The 20,739-nt window shown below is 42.6% G+C and overlaps 1 protein-coding gene and 1 long non-coding RNA gene across 2 annotated transcripts; one reads left to right on the top strand and one right to left on the bottom strand.

Moving 5' to 3' along the window:
- Nucleotides 1-1,883: 1,883 nt before the first annotated feature.
- On the bottom strand, nt 1,884-3,032 carry LOC148879750 (uncharacterized). Its single transcript, XR_016104321.1, has 2 exons — nt 2,784-3,032; nt 1,884-2,491 (listed from the first exon to the last, which is right to left on the bottom strand). It is a non-coding gene; the product is annotated as an uncharacterized LOC148879750 (long non-coding RNA).
- LOC148879749 (Plastid-lipid associated protein PAP / fibrillin family protein) lies at nt 2,147-18,764 on the top strand. The gene is made up of 5 exons (XM_088961420.1): nt 2,147-2,436; nt 6,508-6,919; nt 7,685-7,808; nt 17,293-17,472; nt 18,303-18,764. The coding sequence occupies exons 2-5, from the start codon at nt 6,704-6,706 to the stop codon at nt 18,491-18,493; spliced, it is 711 nt and encodes a 236-aa protein (XP_088817546.1). The 5' UTR covers nt 2,147-2,436; nt 6,508-6,703; the 3' UTR covers nt 18,494-18,764.
- Nucleotides 18,765-20,739: the final 1,975 nt, after the last annotated feature.

The raw sequence follows: 20,739 nt of genomic DNA, 5'->3' as shown, positions 1-20,739 counted from the left end.
TGTTTCTGTGCCACGTCCGGCATTGCTGGAAAATGCCATGGGTGTTGGAGTTTTTTGGAAGAATAGGAGGTTAAGAGAGTTTTAGAGGGAGGCTTTTAGAAGCGTTTCCCACAGATGGCGCCAATTGATGGTGCACAATCCGACCGGTCCTAGCTGTCAATGACCTTGCCTCTGACTATGGCAATGGGGAGCCTGAAACGGAGAAGATGAGAAAACTCCGAGGGAAACCCGATGAGATTGCTCCGAAGCTCAAGTTAGTATTCTCTCAAAGGCAAGATAAAACCAAATGGCACAAAGTTTGCATACCTTGTTGTTGGGGGTAGGGGCCTTTTATAACCACTTCACGCACTCACTCCGAGGCATCTGTCAGGTCGGGTATGATTACTTCTGTGTTTCTGCCAATTCGGGTGTCATCCTTTCTGCTGGGACAGAACTGCCATTGCTCCTTGTCGGAGCCGTCTCTATAACAGGAGATGGTGGTGGCAGGTGGCCGTTTGAAGTGCGGCTGTCAAGTATCATATCCCAAGTCAGTCTGGTGTGCCGCCCCTGGAAACGAACTTCCTCGGTGTTAGGCATGGTACGGTTGTTCAGTTTGGCGTCTTGGAGGCGAAGTGCTGGAGTGGTGAGCGAGGCGAAATCTTGAGTTCGGAGGTGTGTCCCGAACTGCCATAGGGCAGGCCAGTTCGGAGAGGTGTGTCCCGAATTGCCATAGGGCAGGCCAGTTCGGAGAGGTGTGTCCCGAACTGCCATAGGACAGGCTAGTTAGGAGAGGTGTGTCCCGAACTACCATAGGGTAGGCCAGTTCGGGTTACTGCCCTTCGGGTTTGGCTCAGGGCCTAAGGGAGAGTTCGGGCTCCCAATAGGGAGTTCGGACTACTGGTAGAGAGTTCGGACCGTTGGTTCCTCCCTTTGGTGCTTGCGCCTTAGGCGCACTATTGTGCCGAGCTGTTGCCTTTGCCACGTGTTGCGTAATAACAAGGTCGGGCCAAATCTTCCTTCATCAAGAAGGTCCAGAGAACTTAACATAATATCATTGCCTTTTTTGTGTTAATTATTTTGTTTATACCATGAGGTTTGAGAAAACTACTTGTAAGGTTATATATATCATAAAGTTTCAAAAACTATTTATAGAGTTACGTATACCTTGTTGATCTTTCAAATAGTAAGGATATCTTTGGTTTGTAGTCAAATTAGGAATTGAAATCCGTTGGAATCGGAATTAAAATGGTCTATTCCCCCAACATACTTGGTTTAGACAGAAATTAAAATCGACTAAAACGAGATTCTCATTCCTAAGTGAGGGGAGGGATGGGGGAATTCTATTACACTATGAATGGGAATTGAATTCTGATTCCACCCAACCAAGTGATTGGAATTGGGATGAGTTATTCTTATTTTGATTCCAGACCCCTATTCTTGCGAACCATCTAATGGATAAAACATAAAGTTGTTTGGGAAGAGTACAAATATAAATATATACATTGCAAAATATTGTATTTTACATTCTTAAACCTGTTCTATATTTGCATTGTATATATTTATATTTATACTCTTCCAAACTGAGCTTAAAAATATAAATACAAATATAAACAAAATAATAGAAAATACAAGATTTTACACTTTACAAATTTATAATTATACTCCTTTCAAACTGAGCCTAAAGGACAAAAGTGTTTTTAATTGTTTATTAAAATCTCAAGACATTTTAGCCCAAAAAGAAGAACACACGTGAATATCTATTTCTCTTCTGCTTAATTCCGATTTGTCTCTTGGGGAGAATAATGTAAACCAATATTTTATAGGTGAATAATTGGCTTCAGGCCTTTCCAACTCAAAAAAAAAAAAAAAAGGCAACAAAGAATTAGATGACTCATGAGAATCACTAGTGATAATGATTACCAAAAAAATTAATGATAATTATAAACCACTAAACATTTCAGGCCAGGTTGTGAACCCGTGGGTTCACAGAATGTGTGAATCCACCAATCAGAAATGACACGCCGATGGTGCAAGGAGATTGAAACATTAACAGGATTTCGGCCATTATCTGGAGGTGTATGGTTGAACCGGCCGCAAAAGGACAAAAAACCCGAATTCTGCGGCTCCTCATTTCTCAGTCCCTCCCATTCTTTTGAGATTCTCCTCCACCAAACCCTAGCCCAACAGAAACCATCGGCATCCTCACTCTACATCGCGTGGTCTCTTCTTCTTTTGCTACTGCTGCTGCTTCCCCAAACATGTTTTCCAGAATGAGGTCCCCTGCTGGAACCTTCTAGTTATATCGCGTTTGAACTGCTAGCACAAACTTTTGGAGTTGAGCTGGACAGATTCTCTAGTGCCCCCAAAGCAGGTAGATTGGCTTCAAGCTTCGCTGAACTAAACATTTTGACTAGGGGTTCAACTGCTCCTTTTCCAAGGGAAGCTCTGCTCTGGCCTGTAAGCTCCATTCTTGAAACTACTGTTGCCATGAGAATTTTCCTCATGTCAGAACCTACACAAGGATTTATAGAGCTTATTCATATAGATAAATAACTAGGAATCTTGCACAAAGCAACATAAGCTAGGTCCAAAATTTAATAATTTGGGGAGATTAATAAACTTACAAAGGAGCTTATTCATATAGATAAATACACAAGGATTTTTTTTTTTTACTTGAAATCCCAAGTTTTTTAGTAATTGTTTAAAACCTTTTTTACTGTTAATTTTTCATCACACTCCATGTCATTTCATGTGACATTATGTGATTGATATATATTTTAAAATTTTCTAAATTATCCATTTACCAATCTCCTTCTTCATCTCCGATTCCGATTCTAACTTTGTCTCCAACTCTGTCTCTAATTCTGATTCCGATTCTAATTATGTCTTCATCTACGTCTCTGGCTCCAACTCCGTCTTTGTCTTCGTCTCCGACTCCAATTCCGGCTTCGACTCTGCAATTTCTATAGGAACCCCGCATACCCGAACTCTCCAATTCGAGTATGGGGGATACTTTGATAGGGTCAAGGTCGAGGATGGGGAATGCAATCCCCGCTTCGGGCCTGATTTATATAATATTTATATTATAATATTATATATTATATTATTATTCATTTTTTTTAAATATTAAAACTTAAAAAAATTCGACACAGGACACTTCGAGTCTTCAATAGATAGAAGTGGAGAACTTTGAAGTGTGAACTCTAGTCTTCTTCTTTCATCTTCGTCGCCAATCATCGTCATTGTCGCCACTCGCCCATCGGACATCAGACGTCGTCGACTACCAGTCTACCACTCGATGAGGAGGTGGAGGAGAAGTAAAAGGAGAGAAGATTTGAAATTCTGAATGAGTTTCACTGTAGATAATCTGAAAGGATTTGTCTTGGCTCTTCTCTCAAGTGGGTTTATAGGGGCAGGCTAGTTTTGTAATTAAAATGAAAGGTCTTAGACGTGCTGCAGCTGCTTCTGGAGTTCGAGCGGGTGGGTTCATTGATTTTTATCGACAAATGGTAGTGTTTTGGTGAGTTATTGATTTTCTGACATGGGTTTATGTTGATTCTTTATTTTTTTCCTTTTTTTTTTTTGGTGTAGGAGTTGGTAGCTATTCGTATCTTTTGGAGCCTTTGTTGATTCTTTGTATTTGCTCCAGCTGTTTTAAGACTAGGAGTCTAGATTTTGCAGTGACCCTCGGGGATTCGAGTCTCTGACAGGGAATTCATCCCCGTTGGGGTCGGGGATGGAGGAGGATTCCTTTCCCTAATGGGGATGGAGGGTGATTTGGGGGTCAAGGTCGGGATAGGGAATGTAATCCCCGCTTCGAACCTGCTCCCTTGCCATTCCTATGTGGCATCGACAACAAAAGAACAAATAATCTTTTGTCACCATTAATTTGAAGAGGTGAAAGCACAAGCAATGTTCAAATTATCATTATGTATTAATTCATATTGACCGATACGTATCGTATCGGGGCCTTCTCGATATACCCCTACAAAGGATGTATCAAGTCAGGCCATGGTTCAGAAGGTACACGGATACAGACCAATACACCCGACCTCTAACAATATTTAAAGCCTTGGGTACAATTGTTGGGGAAAGCTGGATAGGGTTGTTGATTTTCGGAGTTGGGATTTCCCTTACAGAAAACCTTTGCAAGTCTCACTCCATTCTCCATCTCCGATTCCTTCTATCAACAACACCGCCCACAAGTCCCATTTCAATGTCCACAACAATTGCATGTGAATCACTTCAAATGACCTCTCTCTCTCCAATTCACGACACTTTTTCTCTATTTATTATTCTTCAAAATCCCACCTCCTACACCTCTCCTTCATAAAAAAAATAACATGGAAATACCCTCCTCCCACCACCACGGACACTTCTAATTGCTTTGCTAGCTTGTAAGGGAGCGAATTCAATACTTGCAGCAGGGTGTTGTAGAAATGGACCCCACCATTACCCAAGAGATATTCCATGTCGTTACTTCGAATCAGCGGTAGATGCCACATGTCGTTTCCAAAATCCAGATTGAGCATCGGGTAGTGTTCTATGATATGCCCCATTTTGAAAATTCAAATAAGAATGATAGAAAAATAATCCTTTTAATTCTTTCATTAAGGGACAATAATGATAAGGAAGATTTATAAGAATGCTTTAATATAATACTGAAATAATAGAGGTATAATTAACCAGTTTTCTAAATTATAGGAGTATTTTAAAAAATTTACCTAATTTCTTTTCATTGTTTTCATAAAACAAGTATCCAATAAATGATAAGGGCAAATTTCTTAAACTATCCTTAAAATTTAAAAAATTGATCAATCATATTTCTACTGTTTCAGTATTATCTTAAATTCAATATTGTCTTAGAGTATCTCTACTACTTCAAAAAGACTATTTTAAAATGAGTCTGTAAAAAAACACTATCCCACGCTCAATCTATATCTCAGAAACGACAGGTGGCACCAACGATCAGGAGCCTTGAGCCCAACTTGATGAGTGGTTCATCTTTTCCAATCGACGAAAAGCCTCAAAACCAACTTGATTTCTTTTCGTTTCTCTTCTTCCTCTTCCTCTCTTCCCATTCTTATTCTTATTCTTCTCCCCCCCGGACCTCACCTCCCCTGTTTCAGTGTAATACCACATCGTCGCCACTGCAAATCTCCACCGCCCGAAGTACCTCTACAAATGCCCGAACCACCACCACGAGTGCCCGAATCTCCACCGCCATTGGAATCGCCACTGAAACCACCGCTCTCTCTGATAGGAGGGGGTGAGACGTTGTCGCTGAAACTATTCAAAGTTATAAAATACTGACAAGTATGTTAATGGAAGACAGAGATGATGAAGCTTTGTATGATACAACCATACAATTGTTATTCAAAAAAACTCTTCAACTTAATCAAATTGGTCGCTCCTTCCTCCCCGTTAACTTTACCGATACCTAACCGTTGCCGCTGCAACTACCTCTAACCCTCCCATCTACAGCCGTTGCCGCTTCAAGAATTTGCGAAGTGCCTCTTAGTTAATTACATAGAGTGAAGTGGGACTTGTGGGTAGTGACGATAGTGTTGATCTGTGGAAGGTTCAAAATATGGATACAACCGATATGACGGTATAGGTGTATCTGAGGAATCGATATAGCTTTTTAGTATTTTTTATTTTTTATTTTTTACAACTGGTCTGGAAAACCGGTTTAGGCCTCCTCCACACCCTGAATCGATCAGACCCCTGATACACCCACTGTAGGAATGTATAAGAGGGTCTCGAAACGATACATATTGGCACTGATAATAGTGACAATGGTTTTACAAAGGATGGGAGCATGAAGAACACTAATAATAGTGACAATGGATTATATGTTCTTTAGTCATTGATGCTAGTAAGCTTAATGGCTTAATGGCTTGTGTGATGTTGTTGGCAAAATCTTTCAAAGAAGGGCTCTTATAGAAATTGCTGAGTCGAAGTTGGAATCGGAGTTAGTAAACGAAGAAGAAATTGGAGCCGGAGACTTAGAAGATGATGGAATAGGATTCAGAATAGAGTTACAGTTGGAGCTGGAGACGTAGACAAAGTCATAATCGAAATGGGAATTGAAATTAAAGACAAAGTTGGAGTCAGAGCCGAAGGCATAGATGAAAATGGAATCAAAATCAGAATTAGAGACAAAGTCGGAGTCGAAACCGAAGATATACACGACGACGAATCAAAATCAGAATCAGAGATAAAATCAGAAACGGAATCAAAATCAAAGAGAGACGGAAACTGACGGAGAATGAGATAGAACCTAAAAGGGTATTTTAAAAATTTTAAAATATATATCTGTCACGTAATATCACGGAGTATGACGAAAAATTAATACAGAGGTTTTAGACAATTATTAAAAAACTTGAAGGTGCGTTAAATCAATATGTAAACATTAGAGGTATAAATAATAAATTTTCTAAAACTTATGGATAGCTTAAGAAATTTTATCTTCTTTTTTCATCTTATTAATGAGCCGACCTTATCGTTTATCACAATTTATCGTAGGGATACACTCTTGCTTACGTGGAGTAAAGATAACCAGTAGACGGAACTGTTCGATGATCCATCAACTGAACGTCGATTCTCGCGCCTACGTGGCACCATTAAAACTAAGGGTGTGTATTACGCGCTTGAATTGGCGGATGTCATAATCACAAGAACTCACGCTCCGTTGCTCTAGTCTCTGCCTGCGTACGAGTCGATGATGGCTTCCTCTCTGGCTCTCTTCTCCACCTTCACTGGCCCCGAAATACACAAATCAAAAATCCTAACTTCTGTTTCAAAATCCTCAAACCCTTCATCTATCCTGTATTTTCCTCTTCGGTGGCAGCGGAGAGTATTGAGAATCTCTGCTTCGATCTCGACGCAGGAGGTTCGAACCAGTCCCGATGAACTCGTCGTGTCAATTCTCTCCAAGGTTTGATGATTTTCCGGATTCATTGGCTTTACTGTTTCGCATCAAGTTCATCTCGTTGATTGTTATTTCGGTTCTGCTTTCCTGTTTCGCTTGTTTTTAGTCGGCATTGTGTCTCAGTTGTGCTGAAATATAACTTTATAAGTACATTGCAATTTATATGATACTTGGGCTAAATATTGGATGTAATGACTGTGAAAAAAGTTCCTAAAATTTTCCGAACGTTGAAAATTAGATCCAAGAGATGGATTTTAGTGAATCTATACTTGTATAGAACGATAGTGGATAAATGGGATATGGGATTATTAGTGTTTGCAATACGAAATTAAGAAGTTTTAGATGAATTTGGATTGCAGACTAACCATGACTAGAATGAAGACCTGTAGTTTCCTTGTAACGAATGTTTAAGTTGCATTAATTTTATCAGATCCTGAAAGGAAACAAATTGTATTAAAGATAAATCCACCTCCCAAAGTAGTGAAAGCTCAATAATTTGTTTTCCGAAGTCCTTAGGGGGAATGAGAGTGGCCCATCATGAACTTCTGGTTGAGATTTTTGCATGTCAGAGAGGTGCTACAGGGGTACTACTAATTACTGCGCAGCTGCCAATGGTTGGATACCAGTGGATTTTGCTTAGGTACTTCCTTTTGGGTAAAAATGATATAGAAGTTTTCCCTCTGAAACTGCTTATGTGAAATTTTCCTTTTCTTGTTTTATTATCATTTTATGAGCTGGTAATAGAAGGAACTGTGTTGTTTGCTTAATTAGGTGAGAGGAACAGATCGAGGAGTTCTGTTAACCAAGGAAGGACACTTAGGAGTAGCAGAAGTGGCTCAGCAATTGCAGAAGTATTGTGTTGACGAGCCTGTAAAATGCCCACTTATTTTTGGAGGTAAACCCTAATAATGCCTTACTGACATATGATTAAGTACCGCATAAAAAATTTTCACTATGGGAAATGCCTACAAAAGCATTTTATTGGAAAACAGTGCATCTTCATAAATCAATTTTATTATTTTTCGGGTAAAATACCAAAAACCTCACCTAGTTGGTTGAGTGAGTCTTCACCATTTGCTCGAACCTACACCCAAGGAGCGGGCCGAGGCCGATCGTTGAGGCGTGACATTGGTGTGTCACCCTCGCTCCGATTTTGATAGTGAGCTCGGCAAAGAGCAAGTGAGGGCTCTGTCCGAGATGTACCATATCCCAGGGGGCTATAGGGTTAGAGTCCCCTGTGTTGGTGACCGGCCGTGGCAGCCCTCAAGGGGGAGGTGTTTGTGCACAAGCACTACCTCCACTTCGGCCTTCGTTTTCCCTTGCCTCCCCTCGTCCTAGAAATCCTTAATTACTATAATATTTCCCTCTGCCAGCTTGCTCCAAACGCCATTAGGACCATAGTGGCCGTGTTGGTGATGCCTTGCCTCAGAGATGTGTCCGTGACCATGAAAATCTTCCGGGGTCTATTTGCATTGAGGAAGCATCCTGACGGGGAAAGTTTGTGGTACTTCCAAGGCCGATGGGGTAGGGTAGTGGACAACCTGTGGCCTTCCATAACTGAAAGAAGTTTTTCTTCATTAGCTATCCTCAAGGATGGTCCTTTCGGTCTGATTGGGGAACGCCGAACTCTTTGGCCAAGAGGATCAGGTCGTACAACGGCGAGGAGTCAGTCGTGATGAATCGGATTCGGCTGACTGGGACGATTCGTGCTAGACCCTTAGTGGCGGAGGAGGTGTTGGGCACTCATGTTGTCAGCTAGTTGTGTTACATGTTCAGTGTTCATTGTCGTTCTTCTAACATTGGTCGTCTTTCTTGGTTGTAGAGATGGACGATGGCTTGAAGGAGAGACTGTTGCAAGCTGCGATGGAAAAGTCCAAGAAGTACCCAACCGAGGGGATTTCATGGAAGCCGAGTGAGAGGGAATAGCCTCGACCAAAGGGGAATGCCTAGGCTGAGAAGAGAAAGGTGGCCACACCAAAGAGGCTAGGCGAGGTCCCTCAAGATCTAAGGACGAATAAGGTTGTGGTGAGGGACCACCAAGCCGAGGGTGCTGCTGGGGGGTCTCGATAGTTAGGGAGGGCGACTCTTTGAGCAACGCATGCATCGATCGCACCTTGATCCCCAACATGCTTCCTGTTGGCCGAGGAGCGGGCCAGCCGAGATGGCTCGTGGGGAACACAAGTGCCGCAAGAAGCTTGAAGCTGACGTGGCGGCCAAGAGGGTGCAGCTGAGGGCCGCCAGGGCCTCACTGGCTGAGGCGGAGCAGAGGCTTCAGGAGGCGTCCACCTAAGTTGTGGATGAGTACAAGGCCTTGGAGGCTCACGAGGAGCTGGCCGAGTTCGGTGCCTCTTCATATTTGGAGGGGATCGAGGATACCCGAGCTCAAGTGTTGGCCTTCTTCCCCGACTTTGATGTTGACTCGCTGGGTCCTCGCCTTTCGAGCTAGCAGGCAGCCAAGATGGCGGGTGGTCGAGGGCCAAGGCGGCACTCAACAATGCACGCAGCAGGAGGTGGCGACTAATGAGCATGTTGACATTGAGGCCGAGTGAGGATGCTTGCGTAGGGCAAAGGCTCCCTTCTGCAACGACCTTTGGACATAGTTTTGTTTCTTTTTCTTATTTTTGATATATTTTTTGTAAGGGGCTTGACCTCCCCCATCAAAGGCCTCTTTTTGTAAAGGAAATTGAATGAATATACAAATTTTTTGCCACATCAAGTTTCTTGTAAAAATATGTCGTTTCTTTTTTCTTCCATCTTTCTTTTGTCTTACGCAAGGGGCATATTTTGCAAAGAAACTCGTAACTTCTGACTTAGCTACTTGTCAAGGTGTTTCACCTTAAGGCTTTTAGTCTGAGGCTGACTCTTTTCGCTGAGGTCTCGGGACCCTCTTCCTTAGCGAAAAGGAAGGGAGGTGATTGCCTTAGCCTGCCTGGCATGTTCTTCCTTAGGGACTTAGAGACCGGACTCATGCGTGGCTAAGGCCCAACGAATGGTACGCGACTGAGGTCGCAGAGTGCCTTTACCTTGATGGAGTAGCGTTATTTGCTTTGTGTGTTGTTCATTGTGGTTTGTGTTAAGTAATGGGCCGATGTTGTCTCTTTGGCCTACACAAAGACTCGCTTATTTTAGGGTCTTTAAGGCTGAGGCCAATGTCGTAAGCCGCTTATTAACAATGGCCAAGGTCTTGGAAGTTCTTGCCTTAGCTAAAAAGGTGACTAGGTATATGACTCTCAAAGAGTCATGTACATTGTGTGCTACGACCAATCGTTCGGCCGAGGAGTCTTGGCGATTGGAGAAAACGAGAACATTTGCACTAGGGCAAATCAAGCCGAGGTGAGAGGAATTTGCACACTTTTTTCACAAAGTTTTCACTAGCCATGTTTACATCACTGATAATGCATTCGGAGGTTCTTAGAGTTCTAGGTATGAGGTACTTGTCTTCCACTCAAGGACTCCAATCGAAAGGTGTCGAGGCCGACCACTTGCTTGATCCTATAGGGCCCTTCCCAGTTAGGGCCAAGCTTTCTGACGCCAGGATCAAGAACCATAACCTTCCTGAGGATGAGGTCACCTTCCTTGAAGTAATGCTCCCTAACCTAGAAGTTGTAATATCTAGCAACTCTTCGCTAATAGGCCGCAACCTTGATTTGAGCTTGCTCTCGGACACCTTCCAACAGATCAAGGTTATTCCTTAACTGTTCATCATTCTCAGCTTCTTGGAACGCCTCGGTTTGAGGCATCTACTGGCCGATCTCTGCCGGGATGACAACCTCTGTTCCATATGTCAAGTTGAAGGGAGTTTCACTCGTGACAGTCCGAGGTGTCATCCGGTAGGCCCACATAATGCTATATAGCTCATTTTCCCAAAGTCCCTTGGCTCTGTCTAGCCTCACCTTTAGCCTGTCCAGGATGGTTCTGTTAGTGAACTGTCGGTCGTTGCTTGTGACGAGCATGTGGGGGATGCCAAAACGACAAATGATATTCTTCCAGAAGAAATTTTGGATTATCTTAGCCGTGATGGTTGCCAAGGGCTCGACTTTGACCCACTTGGTGAAGTAATCTGCTGCAACAACGAGGTGTTTCCTATTCTCGGTGGCCGGGGGGAATGGTCTGAGGAGGTCCATTCCCCATTTTGCAAAGGACCAGGGGTTACTAAGAGTCGAGAGGGTCGTTGCAGGCCCATAGAAGATGTTAGAGTGCCTTTGGCATCAGTCACACTTCTGTACCAGCTCAATAACTTCCTTCTGAATGGTTGGCCAAAAGTATCCTTGCCCGAGTGCCTTTTGTGCTAGAGTTCTGCTCCCAGGTGGTTGTCGCAGATGCCTTTGTAGATTTCTCAGAGCACATACTCGCCCTCCTCTTAGTAGAGGCATCTGAGGTAAGGCAAAGTGAAGGATCTTTTGTATAGCTTGTCTTCAAGCAGGGCGTAGTAGGCTAACTATCGTAGGACCTTCCTTGTTTCATTCTTGTCGGACGAAAGCTTCTCGCGTTGTAGGTAGGTGATGATGGGGTCCATCCAACAAAGCTTGGCTTAGACGGGATACACTTGCTTCTCTTCAATGCTGGGCCATGCTAAGTTCTCAACATGTATTGTGCGGTCAAGGGCCGATTCCGTATAGCTTGCAAGTTTGGACAAGGTGCTGACTCTTGTGTTCTCGGCCCATGGGACCTAATGCAGGGCGAAGCGTTGGAAGTGGTTGATCAGTTCTTGGACTTTAGCCAAGTACTTAGCCATATTTGGTTACCTAGCTTCATATTCCCCCATTCACTTGGTTCACAACCAGCTTTGAGTCACTGAAGACCTCAATGTGCCTAGCATCGAGGTCTTTGGCAAGTTGTAGGCCGGCGAGGAGGGCCTCGTACTTGGCTTCATTGTTGGAGGTAGGGAAGCTGAACCACAATGCATACTCCAACTTGTCATTTGGGGTGAGAAGTATGAGGCCGGGTCCGCTTCCTTTGGCGTTGGAGGATCCATCCACGAACAAAGTCCAGGTGGACCTAGGCCTCTCATCGTCTTTGGGGGCCTGGTCGAAGGTGCGACTGAAAGTGCATTCAACCAAGAAGTCTGCCAGCGCTTGTGTTTTTATTACGAGCCTCGACTGGTCGTGTAAGTCAAACTCTGATAGCTCGATGGCCCACTTGGTTAGCCGACCCGAGGTCTCTGGTTTGGACAATATTGACTTGAGGGGCTGGTTGATCAGTACTGATATGCTGTGAGCTTGGAAGTAGGGCCTCAGTTTCCTGGCCAAGCCTACCAACACGAAGGCTATCTTTTCCACTTCTGGGTACCTGGTCTCCACTTCCCAAAGGACCTTGCTGACATAATAGAGCGGCCTCTAAATTCCTTTGTCTTCTCATACCAAAGCTGAGCTAACGGCCTCGTCCCCGGTCGAGAGGTATAAGAACAAGGTCTCTCTCGGGAGGGGTCGCGTGAGCAGAGGAGGCGACATGAGTTAGGACTTCAATTCTTCAAAGGCTTTCTAGCACTTTTCAGTCCACTAGAAGTCCTTCAGCTTCTTGATAGCTCGGAAGAAAGGTTTGCAGAAGGCACATACCTCGTTGAGTGACCACAAAGCCCAGAAACTTGCTCGAGGTGATGCCGAAGGCACATTTGCTGGGGTTCAACTTCATGTTATACTTCCTTAATACCCCAAAGGTCTCATTGAGGTCCAAGGTGTGTTGGCTTGCCTTTAGGCTTTTCACCACCATGTCGTCGACGTAGGCCTTGACGTTCCTCCCCATCTAGTCCTTGAATATCTTGTTCACTAGCTGTTGGTAGGTGGCCTCGTCGTTCTTCAGTTCAAAAGGCATTACTTTGTAGCAGTAGGTGTTGTGCTCCATGATGAACGAGGTCTTCTCTTCATCGACGGGGTGCATCTTGATCTGGTTGTACCTAGAGAAAGCATCCATAAAGCTTAACAACTTGTACCCTGTGGTGGCATCGACGAGATGATCAATCCTCGACAAAGGAAAAAGTTGTCTTTGGAGCAGGCTTTGTTGATATCTGTGAAGTCAATACAAATGCACCATTTCCCATTAGCTTAACCATGACCATGTTAGACAACCATTTAGGGTAGTGTACCTCTCGGATGGAGCCGACATCGAGTAGCTTATCCACCTCCTCTCCGATGGCTTTCCAACACTCTGGTGCAAAGTTCCTTTTCTTTTGCCAAACTGGCCTATAGCTCGGGTCCACACTTAGCCTGTGAGCAATTATCAAGGGGACAATTCCTGGCATATCAGCGACAGACCAAGCAAAGACGTAGGCATTGGTTTTGGGGAAGCTTACCAATTCGAAAAGTTTCCTAAGGGAGGGGTGACCCGACTCGTACCATCTTCTCGGTCGGCTAGCCTTGGCTCGTTGATTTGTCCCCAAGGTCGAGCCCTTACAGTGTAAGGCTTCTTTGTTCTTGCCTTCTAGTGTTGTAACGTAGCACTATCTGGCAGCTTGTTGGTTCCCCCTAACTACTCCCACGCCATGCTCAGTGGGGAACTTCATGGCGAGGTGACAAGACGAGATGGCCGCCTTGAGTGCATGAAGGGTTGGTCTCCCTATGATGGCATTATATGGGAGCCAATCTTCACGACCAAGAATCAGTCATCCGAGTTACTTGTCGAGGCTCGGCCCCTAATGTGACTGGTAGGATGATCTTTCCTTCGGGCTTGACAACTGCTCCGAAGAACCTGACTAGTGGCACGTCCACAAGTTGCAACCGAACTAGCATCAACTACATCTTCTCGAATGTGTCGTAGAACAAGATGTCGGCCGAGGAGCTGCTGTCCATGAGGATTCTCTTCACCATGTAGTTGGAGATAGTCATAGACACCACCAATGCATCGTCATGGGGCAACGAGACCCCTTGTAGGTCGTCGTCGGAGAAGAAGATGGTGTCTTCTGGCCTTGGCCTTTTAGGTGTCGGGCTCTGGATGTTGTAGTGTCTGGCGTATGCCTTTCGGGCCAAGGCAGATGCTTCACCCAAGGCCGAGCCCCCAACGATGACTTCAATAACTCTAGTTAGGGGGTGATGGGCTTGGGCCCAACCTGTTGCTGTTGCTACAAGGTTGAGGCGCTAGCGTCGCCCTCGACACTCCTTCAAGTGCCTGCGGTGGATGAGGGACTCGATCTCATTCTTGAGTTCATAGTAGTCCTTCGTATCGTGGTCGGTGCCACGGTGGTACTTGCAGTACTTCTTGGGGTTACTTCTTTTAAGGTTCCTCTTTAGCTTGGTCGGCCACTTCATGTTTTCCTCCTTCCCTACTTGTATTAGTATATGTGTTCGGGTGGAGTTCGGTGGCGTATATTTGTTAAAGGAAGGGGCCAACGTCTTTTCTGGTGTGGTCGTGGCTGTGGCCATGGCCATCCCTTTCCTTCCTCTTCTTGTCAGTGGCCCCTCGGCTGGCCTCAGCCTCTCAGCCTCTGGTTCCTAGAGGCGCTTGTTGGCTTCGGCCTCCTCGGCAGTAATGTACTTTTGGACTTTCTTCAAGAACTCGGCCTTGTTCCTGGGCGGAGTCTTGGAGATGGATCAGCTGAGGGGTCCGGGCCGGAGGTCACTGATGGCCACATGCATAGAGACTGAGGGGTCAAGATCCCTTACTTCAAGCTCTTCCCAATTTGAATCAGTCCATGTATGTCCAAAGGCTTTCCCCGCGCTTCTTCTTGATGGACATTAGGGAAACGACGGTCTTTTGGCACCATTGGATGCCGACGAAGTGGGAGAGGAAGAGGTCCACAAACTAGTCCCAAGAGTTGACGGATCGGGGGGGAGTGTGGAGAACCATCTTCATGCTGCTTCCTTGAAGGTTGCTTGGAAGGCTCGGCACATCAAGGCATCTGAGTACCCGTAGAGGAGAATGAGGGCTCTGAAGCTTTCCAAGTGGTCATCCAGATTTGTGCTCCCATCATAGGTCTCCAGGGTGGGAGCGGCTTCCAGGTGATGGAGTCGGTGAAGGCCTCCATCCGGTTAGATGAAAGGTTCTGATTGGTGGAGGCATCACCTCGGCTCTTCTTCACCTGTCGGATCTGATCTTGGATAGCGCCTATCTATGCCTGAAGGTCATCGAGACATCAGTCAACCGGGGCCTCGACCTCGTCTAGGTTCTCTTTCACGTGGAACGGGTTGGCCTTGTTCCTGGAGTGTTCAAATGCTAGGACATCCTGAGCCTTGCGAGCTTGGCGATCATTGAGGAGATCGCAAAGGTCAGACACTGGTGGGGGAGAGGCGTAGTGTCGGCCTCTGGCCCTTGGAGGAGGACTGTAGTGGCCGGAGCACCCACCATCATCTCGGTTGCTCTCCGCATGGCGATGCCGACAATCGTGGTCCCTATGGTTGTTGTAGGGCCCCATGGGTTCGCCTCTCCAGCTGGGGAGCCAAGAGGTCTTTGGCGGGGGCTTGCTAGCCTGTTGGCTGCTACTGTTGAATGTTGAGGGGTTGGCTTCCCCTGGCCAATTAGGCGTTGGCCCGGTGGTGCATGGGTGGATCGTCCACTGTATTGCCCTTGGCTTCCGACGGGGTGGCCACCCTATTGGTGGCCTCCTATCGGACGGATGCCCTACCTCATCCAACCGTTGGGCTAGGTTGTCCAACCTGTTTAGGACCAGCTTGAATTGGTTCATCATGACTAGGTTCTAAGCGTTAAGAGTGTTGTCTTGCTTATCAGCCATATCGGAAACTTGATGGATTAAATGATGTTGTTTTTAGAGGGAAGTCTTGAAAACGTTCCCACAGACGATGCCAATTGTTGCTGCCAAATATGAGGCCGAGGGCAACAAGGTGGTTTCACTAGTATTCGAGACCGACAGGTCCGATCTGTAAAAGGATAAAAGCACACGTCAGAAGCCCCGGGTGTTATCCCAGGGGCGGAGACCAGGCAAGAAGAAGAAGAAGAGTTATTTCTTTATGAGAGAGGGTTTGGAGTTGCTCATCGAGTTTTTTCAGTTCCTTTTCCACAGCATGCAGAGATGAATTTCTCCTCTGTTCTTGAAATTCTAATCCCCATGATGAAATAACGAAATAGAGGGTATCACCTTCAGCTTAAAAAGAACAGAGGGAGAGATTAATGGCGGTTTCTGAATTGTGAGAGCTTGTAGAAGCATTTGACCACACAATCCAATTTCCAGAACCAAAATGACCAATTTTCAGGCCTCGAACGATAAACCCACTACACACAAAATCTCCATTATCTTTTAAAGCATTTATATGTTCATATGAGCAGAATGTCCATTGTCTCTCAAGGTTGATGGGACTAGAGCACAACTCTTCGATGAATTGTTGTCATTCTCAGTTTCTCAGTGACCTAGTTCTGGAAATAGTGAATTAGTGATAAATACAAAGACTCCATTCCTACTGAGAATCGTGATAAGTTTAACCGCTGGATCCATATGGCTTCAAGTACTATGGATATCATCACTTCAGGGTTCTGCAGTTATCGTCGGTGAGCCTTCCCTTTTAACTGTCATTTGGAATCTTACACCCTCGAAGGTATTTAGCACTGAGTTAAAATTTGACCAAGGAATGTCCAGGAAGTTAACCTCGGTTAGTTATTTCAGTACGTATTTGGAAAAAAATTATGAAACGTTTTTCGTCTGGGTCAGTAACGGAGATTTCTATCGAATTTTTTAAAAGTTTAGGGGAGGCTTTTGTTAAAGTAAAACTACAGGGGAGGTTTTTGTATTTTACCACCCTTATTTTTTGATAGTAAAAGAAAAAGGAATTTCGTTAAAATAAAAAGGAAAATGATTACAATCTATAAAGGTGTCAAGGCATCAACTTCTTAGAAATAGCATGATTACTTATTAGATACAATCAGAAATAAATTTTGCAACACAAGCACTTCCCAAAATCCTTCCCCAAAATTTGCTCTAGCTACTTGTGCAAAGTCCGGAAGGATGATCACCCATCAAAACATGCCTAGTCTTCTGTGTTAAGACTAGCTGCACAATATAACTCATAGAGATGGCCATTGCTTGTAAAGTTCTATGGAGAAATACAAGCTTTCATAATAGCTGATAAGAATATTTTCTCTGATTGTAGCCCTTACATAAGATGGCAATCTGCCACATATCAACCGCTTTTATATAAGTATTTAATGAAGTCGTGTGACTCTTGTCTACTTGGTTTTGTCGAGGTATCAAGGTCTATGTTTTCAACTGTTGCCCTGTAGTTTCATTTGTTTAACAGATAATTTAGACAATAGTTTGTAGAAACAGGCAACCTTATGCAATACACCATATCAAATCTTCTTGTTCATCCATCTTTGTAAATTCATGTAGATATATATGGAATGTTTTTTCATGTTATGTTTATCCTAAAAATAGAAGAGAATGTACCTTGCATGAAATGCTTTATGGTTTATGATTCATCCAATTGGGTGATATTCAGAATGGGATGTGCTTTACTGTTCGGTGCCAACATCACCTGGAGGTGGCTACCGGAGTGCATTGGGTCGTCTTGTGTTCAAAACTAATGAAATGATTCAGGTTGTCGAAGCTCCAGACATTGTGAGAAATAAGGTGTCCTTTTCTGCATTCGGCTTTCTTGATGGGGAAGTTTCCTTGAAAGGTAGACTCCTTTATTAACTAGCGATTAATTTTCCTTTTGTGACTAAAACTAAAATCTTTGACTGTGGGGCATACACGCTTTATAATTGACATTTGGGCATTATTATTGGTTACTCGACAGAACTTTCCCAATGATTCCTGAACCTAGGGTTGGGCATTAGGCTGGGCCCTTTCAAGTAAAACTTGGCTCATCCTGAGGCCTGAACTCAAACTTTGGTCTCAAGCGAGGCTTGAGATCAAGCTTAACTGAAGATACCTAGCCCAAACTCATATTTTGGGCCTCAGGCCAGGGTCAAACTGGCCCAGACGTAAACCAAAACTTAGAACTATCACAAAACCATTGAAGGAAAATTTATTTTCAATCATATGTTAGGCCTGCAGTCTGCACCTTATCAAGAACTGAGGTTGGTTTATAGTTTACTTCTCAGGCTGGCCTGCTTCATAGGGATGGCAATTTTCCTCATCCCCAATGGGGACCCGACTTCCCCGACCTGATGGGGTCGGGGATGGGGATTGAGGTCCCCACCCCACCCCACCCCACCCCGACCCTGACATGGAGGGAATTTTATCCCTGGTGGGGATCGGGGACGGCAATGGGGTTAATTTCAGAATCGGAGTCGGGGAGGGAAAATATGATCCCCGCCCCAAACCTGCCCCGTTGCCATTCCTACTGGTTCAATGCCCAACCTTACCTGAACCTCCTGACAGTCAGTATGTACTATTTGCACAGTGCCAAGGACAGTACATCTCCATGTTAGTGACCATACTAATGTCCCAAGATTTTCCCTGTACATGCTATCACATTTATGTTTTTTCTGTCGTGTGATTTAGGTAAACTGAGAGCATTGGATGATAAATGGATTCAAGTTGTATTTGAACCTCCTCAACTGAAGGTAGGGGCATTGGAGTTCCAGTATGGTGGTCAGAGTGAGGTCAAGCTAGAAATAACCTACATAGATGAGAATGTAAGGTTGGGAGTTGGTTCCCGGGGCTCTCTATTTGTCTTCCAAAGATGCATATAAGTTGAGAGTCTTCCAATCAACATGTTGTTATATATATATATATATATATATATATATATATATATATATGTCATGAGCTTCTTCCAGTTGCTGATGTTCTGATGTCTTGGTCACGTAGACCTACTAGTAAATCTGTATGTGCATTGAATAGGGCAATTTTGGATGATGATGGACGATATGTGTCCAAAATTTTTTACATTCTATTTCTATTCCTATCTGTTTTTATTTTTATTATTTAATTACGACATCCTAGGTTGATCCATTTGACCTATATGGTTGAACCATTGAGTCATGGATGAAATGCACAAATTGAGAAATGGTCCAAATTATCACATCATGGATTGACCCATTGGACTTGGACAATTAACTACCAGCCTGCCACCTAGATGGGAAACGATTTCATTTTTTGATCAATTTTAAAATTTTTGTATACCATTTTCATTATTTATAGGATACTTCTTATTTATCATATTTATTTTTATTCAATATGATGAATAGATAATACTAGACTTGACTAAACATTTTTACATAATTTTTATAAGTTGAATTTCTATAATTTTGTATTTTCTTATATTTATCACACTTGTCTTTTTAATATGATTCATGTGAGTTTTTTGTATTTCTACATTGTTTTATTTATTTTTATTATTTGATTAAGATATTATAGGTTGACCCGTTTAACTCAGATGGGAAAATGGTTCCATTTTTTGTTGATTTAAGTTTTGTATTCCATTTCTATCAATAACAGTAATAATGATCAAGGTTTAAAGTATCGGAAACGCTATGCGTATCAGAAAGGCAAATTTAAGACTTATCAGGATACGCATGGATACAGACAAAAAATTAAAATACGAATGGAAACACATGGAAATGCTATAAATACTATAATAAATCATAAATAAACATCAATAGCACTAAATATAAGACATAAATGAGCTATTTATGCATAAAAATAACACATTTTAGTAGGTTTTATGAAAAAAAAATATTATAATCAATAAACGGGAAATTGGGAATAGAAACATACTATCTAATTATGGATATAATAGATCAAGTAATTATTTTGCATGTTTTATTCTAATTTTCTAAAAACTAAATAATTATTTATTTTTGTTCAAATAATTATTTTGCATGTTTTATTCTAAAAATAAAATTAAAATTAAGAAAAGTAAATATGTAACAAAAAATTAAATGGATTTATAGACATAATAGATGAAATAATTATTTTGCATATTTTATTCTAAAAATTAAAAATAAAAAATAAAAAATAAATATAAATGTTTTAAAACACAGAGACATTCCACTACCTAGGCGTGAAGCATGGTTCAAAATGCAAGAGACGTAAACTTCCTTAAGAGGAGGAAGGGGGGATTTCTTTTTTTTTTTCTTTATCTTTAATAAAAAACTTTTATATTAAGAAAAAAATGCATAATAGTTGTTAAAAGGGGGGTCTTGTCGAAGCCCCCCAGCCGAAGGGGTAGGGGGCAAACCACTTTCTTTCCCCTTATCTTTTCTAACATTTGCTGAAAATGTAAAAGAAATTTGAAAAAACATATTTAGTTTCACTCTTTTTTACACAACATTGAAAAACTTGTTGAATCTTGCAAATTTATAGATGTTAAGGAAAATTTTTACAAGATTTGAGTCTTTAAAAAGGTTAAAAAACTTTTTGAAGGGTTTGGGAAAGAAAGAGGTTTCTGAAATGGGTTTAGAAAACCCTCTTTCGAAGGGAGTTTTATTTGCGTTTATGCCACAGTAAAATCGTATTGTATCAACCAATACGCTACTGATAAACGCACCGATACTCTACGATACAGCCTCGATACGACGAATAAATATGACACATTCAATTTGGTACTATGTACCGTGCCGAAAACTTGTTGGAACGATATGTATTGATCGATACGTGACAAAATTTTAAACCTTAATAACGATAACAACATCAACTTTTTGTGCATGATACTTATTTTTGTGTAATATTATGAATGTATGGCATTGGGAATATGCCTGGCTTTTTCTTAAGTTTCCTATATTTTTAAATTCATGTATATCTATCTACTTTTAAATGTTTATTATTTAATTATTGACATCATGGGTTGCTAAACCTTCACTTGAATGGAAAAATAATTTTGTTTCTAAGTTACTTTTTAAAATTTATATTTCATTTCCATCATCAATAATGTATTTTTTATCATACTCATTTTGTCAAATATGGCTAATATAAAATTAGAGATGTGTCAAAATTG

The sequence above is a fragment of the Nelumbo lutea genome, chromosome 1, assembly GCF_056320005.1.
Source record: "Nelumbo lutea isolate HS-2025 chromosome 1, American lotus-T2T, whole genome shotgun sequence".
NCBI lineage: Eukaryota > Viridiplantae > Streptophyta > Magnoliopsida > Proteales > Nelumbonaceae > Nelumbo > Nelumbo lutea.
This window is presented reverse-complemented; position numbering and strand designations above follow the sequence as displayed.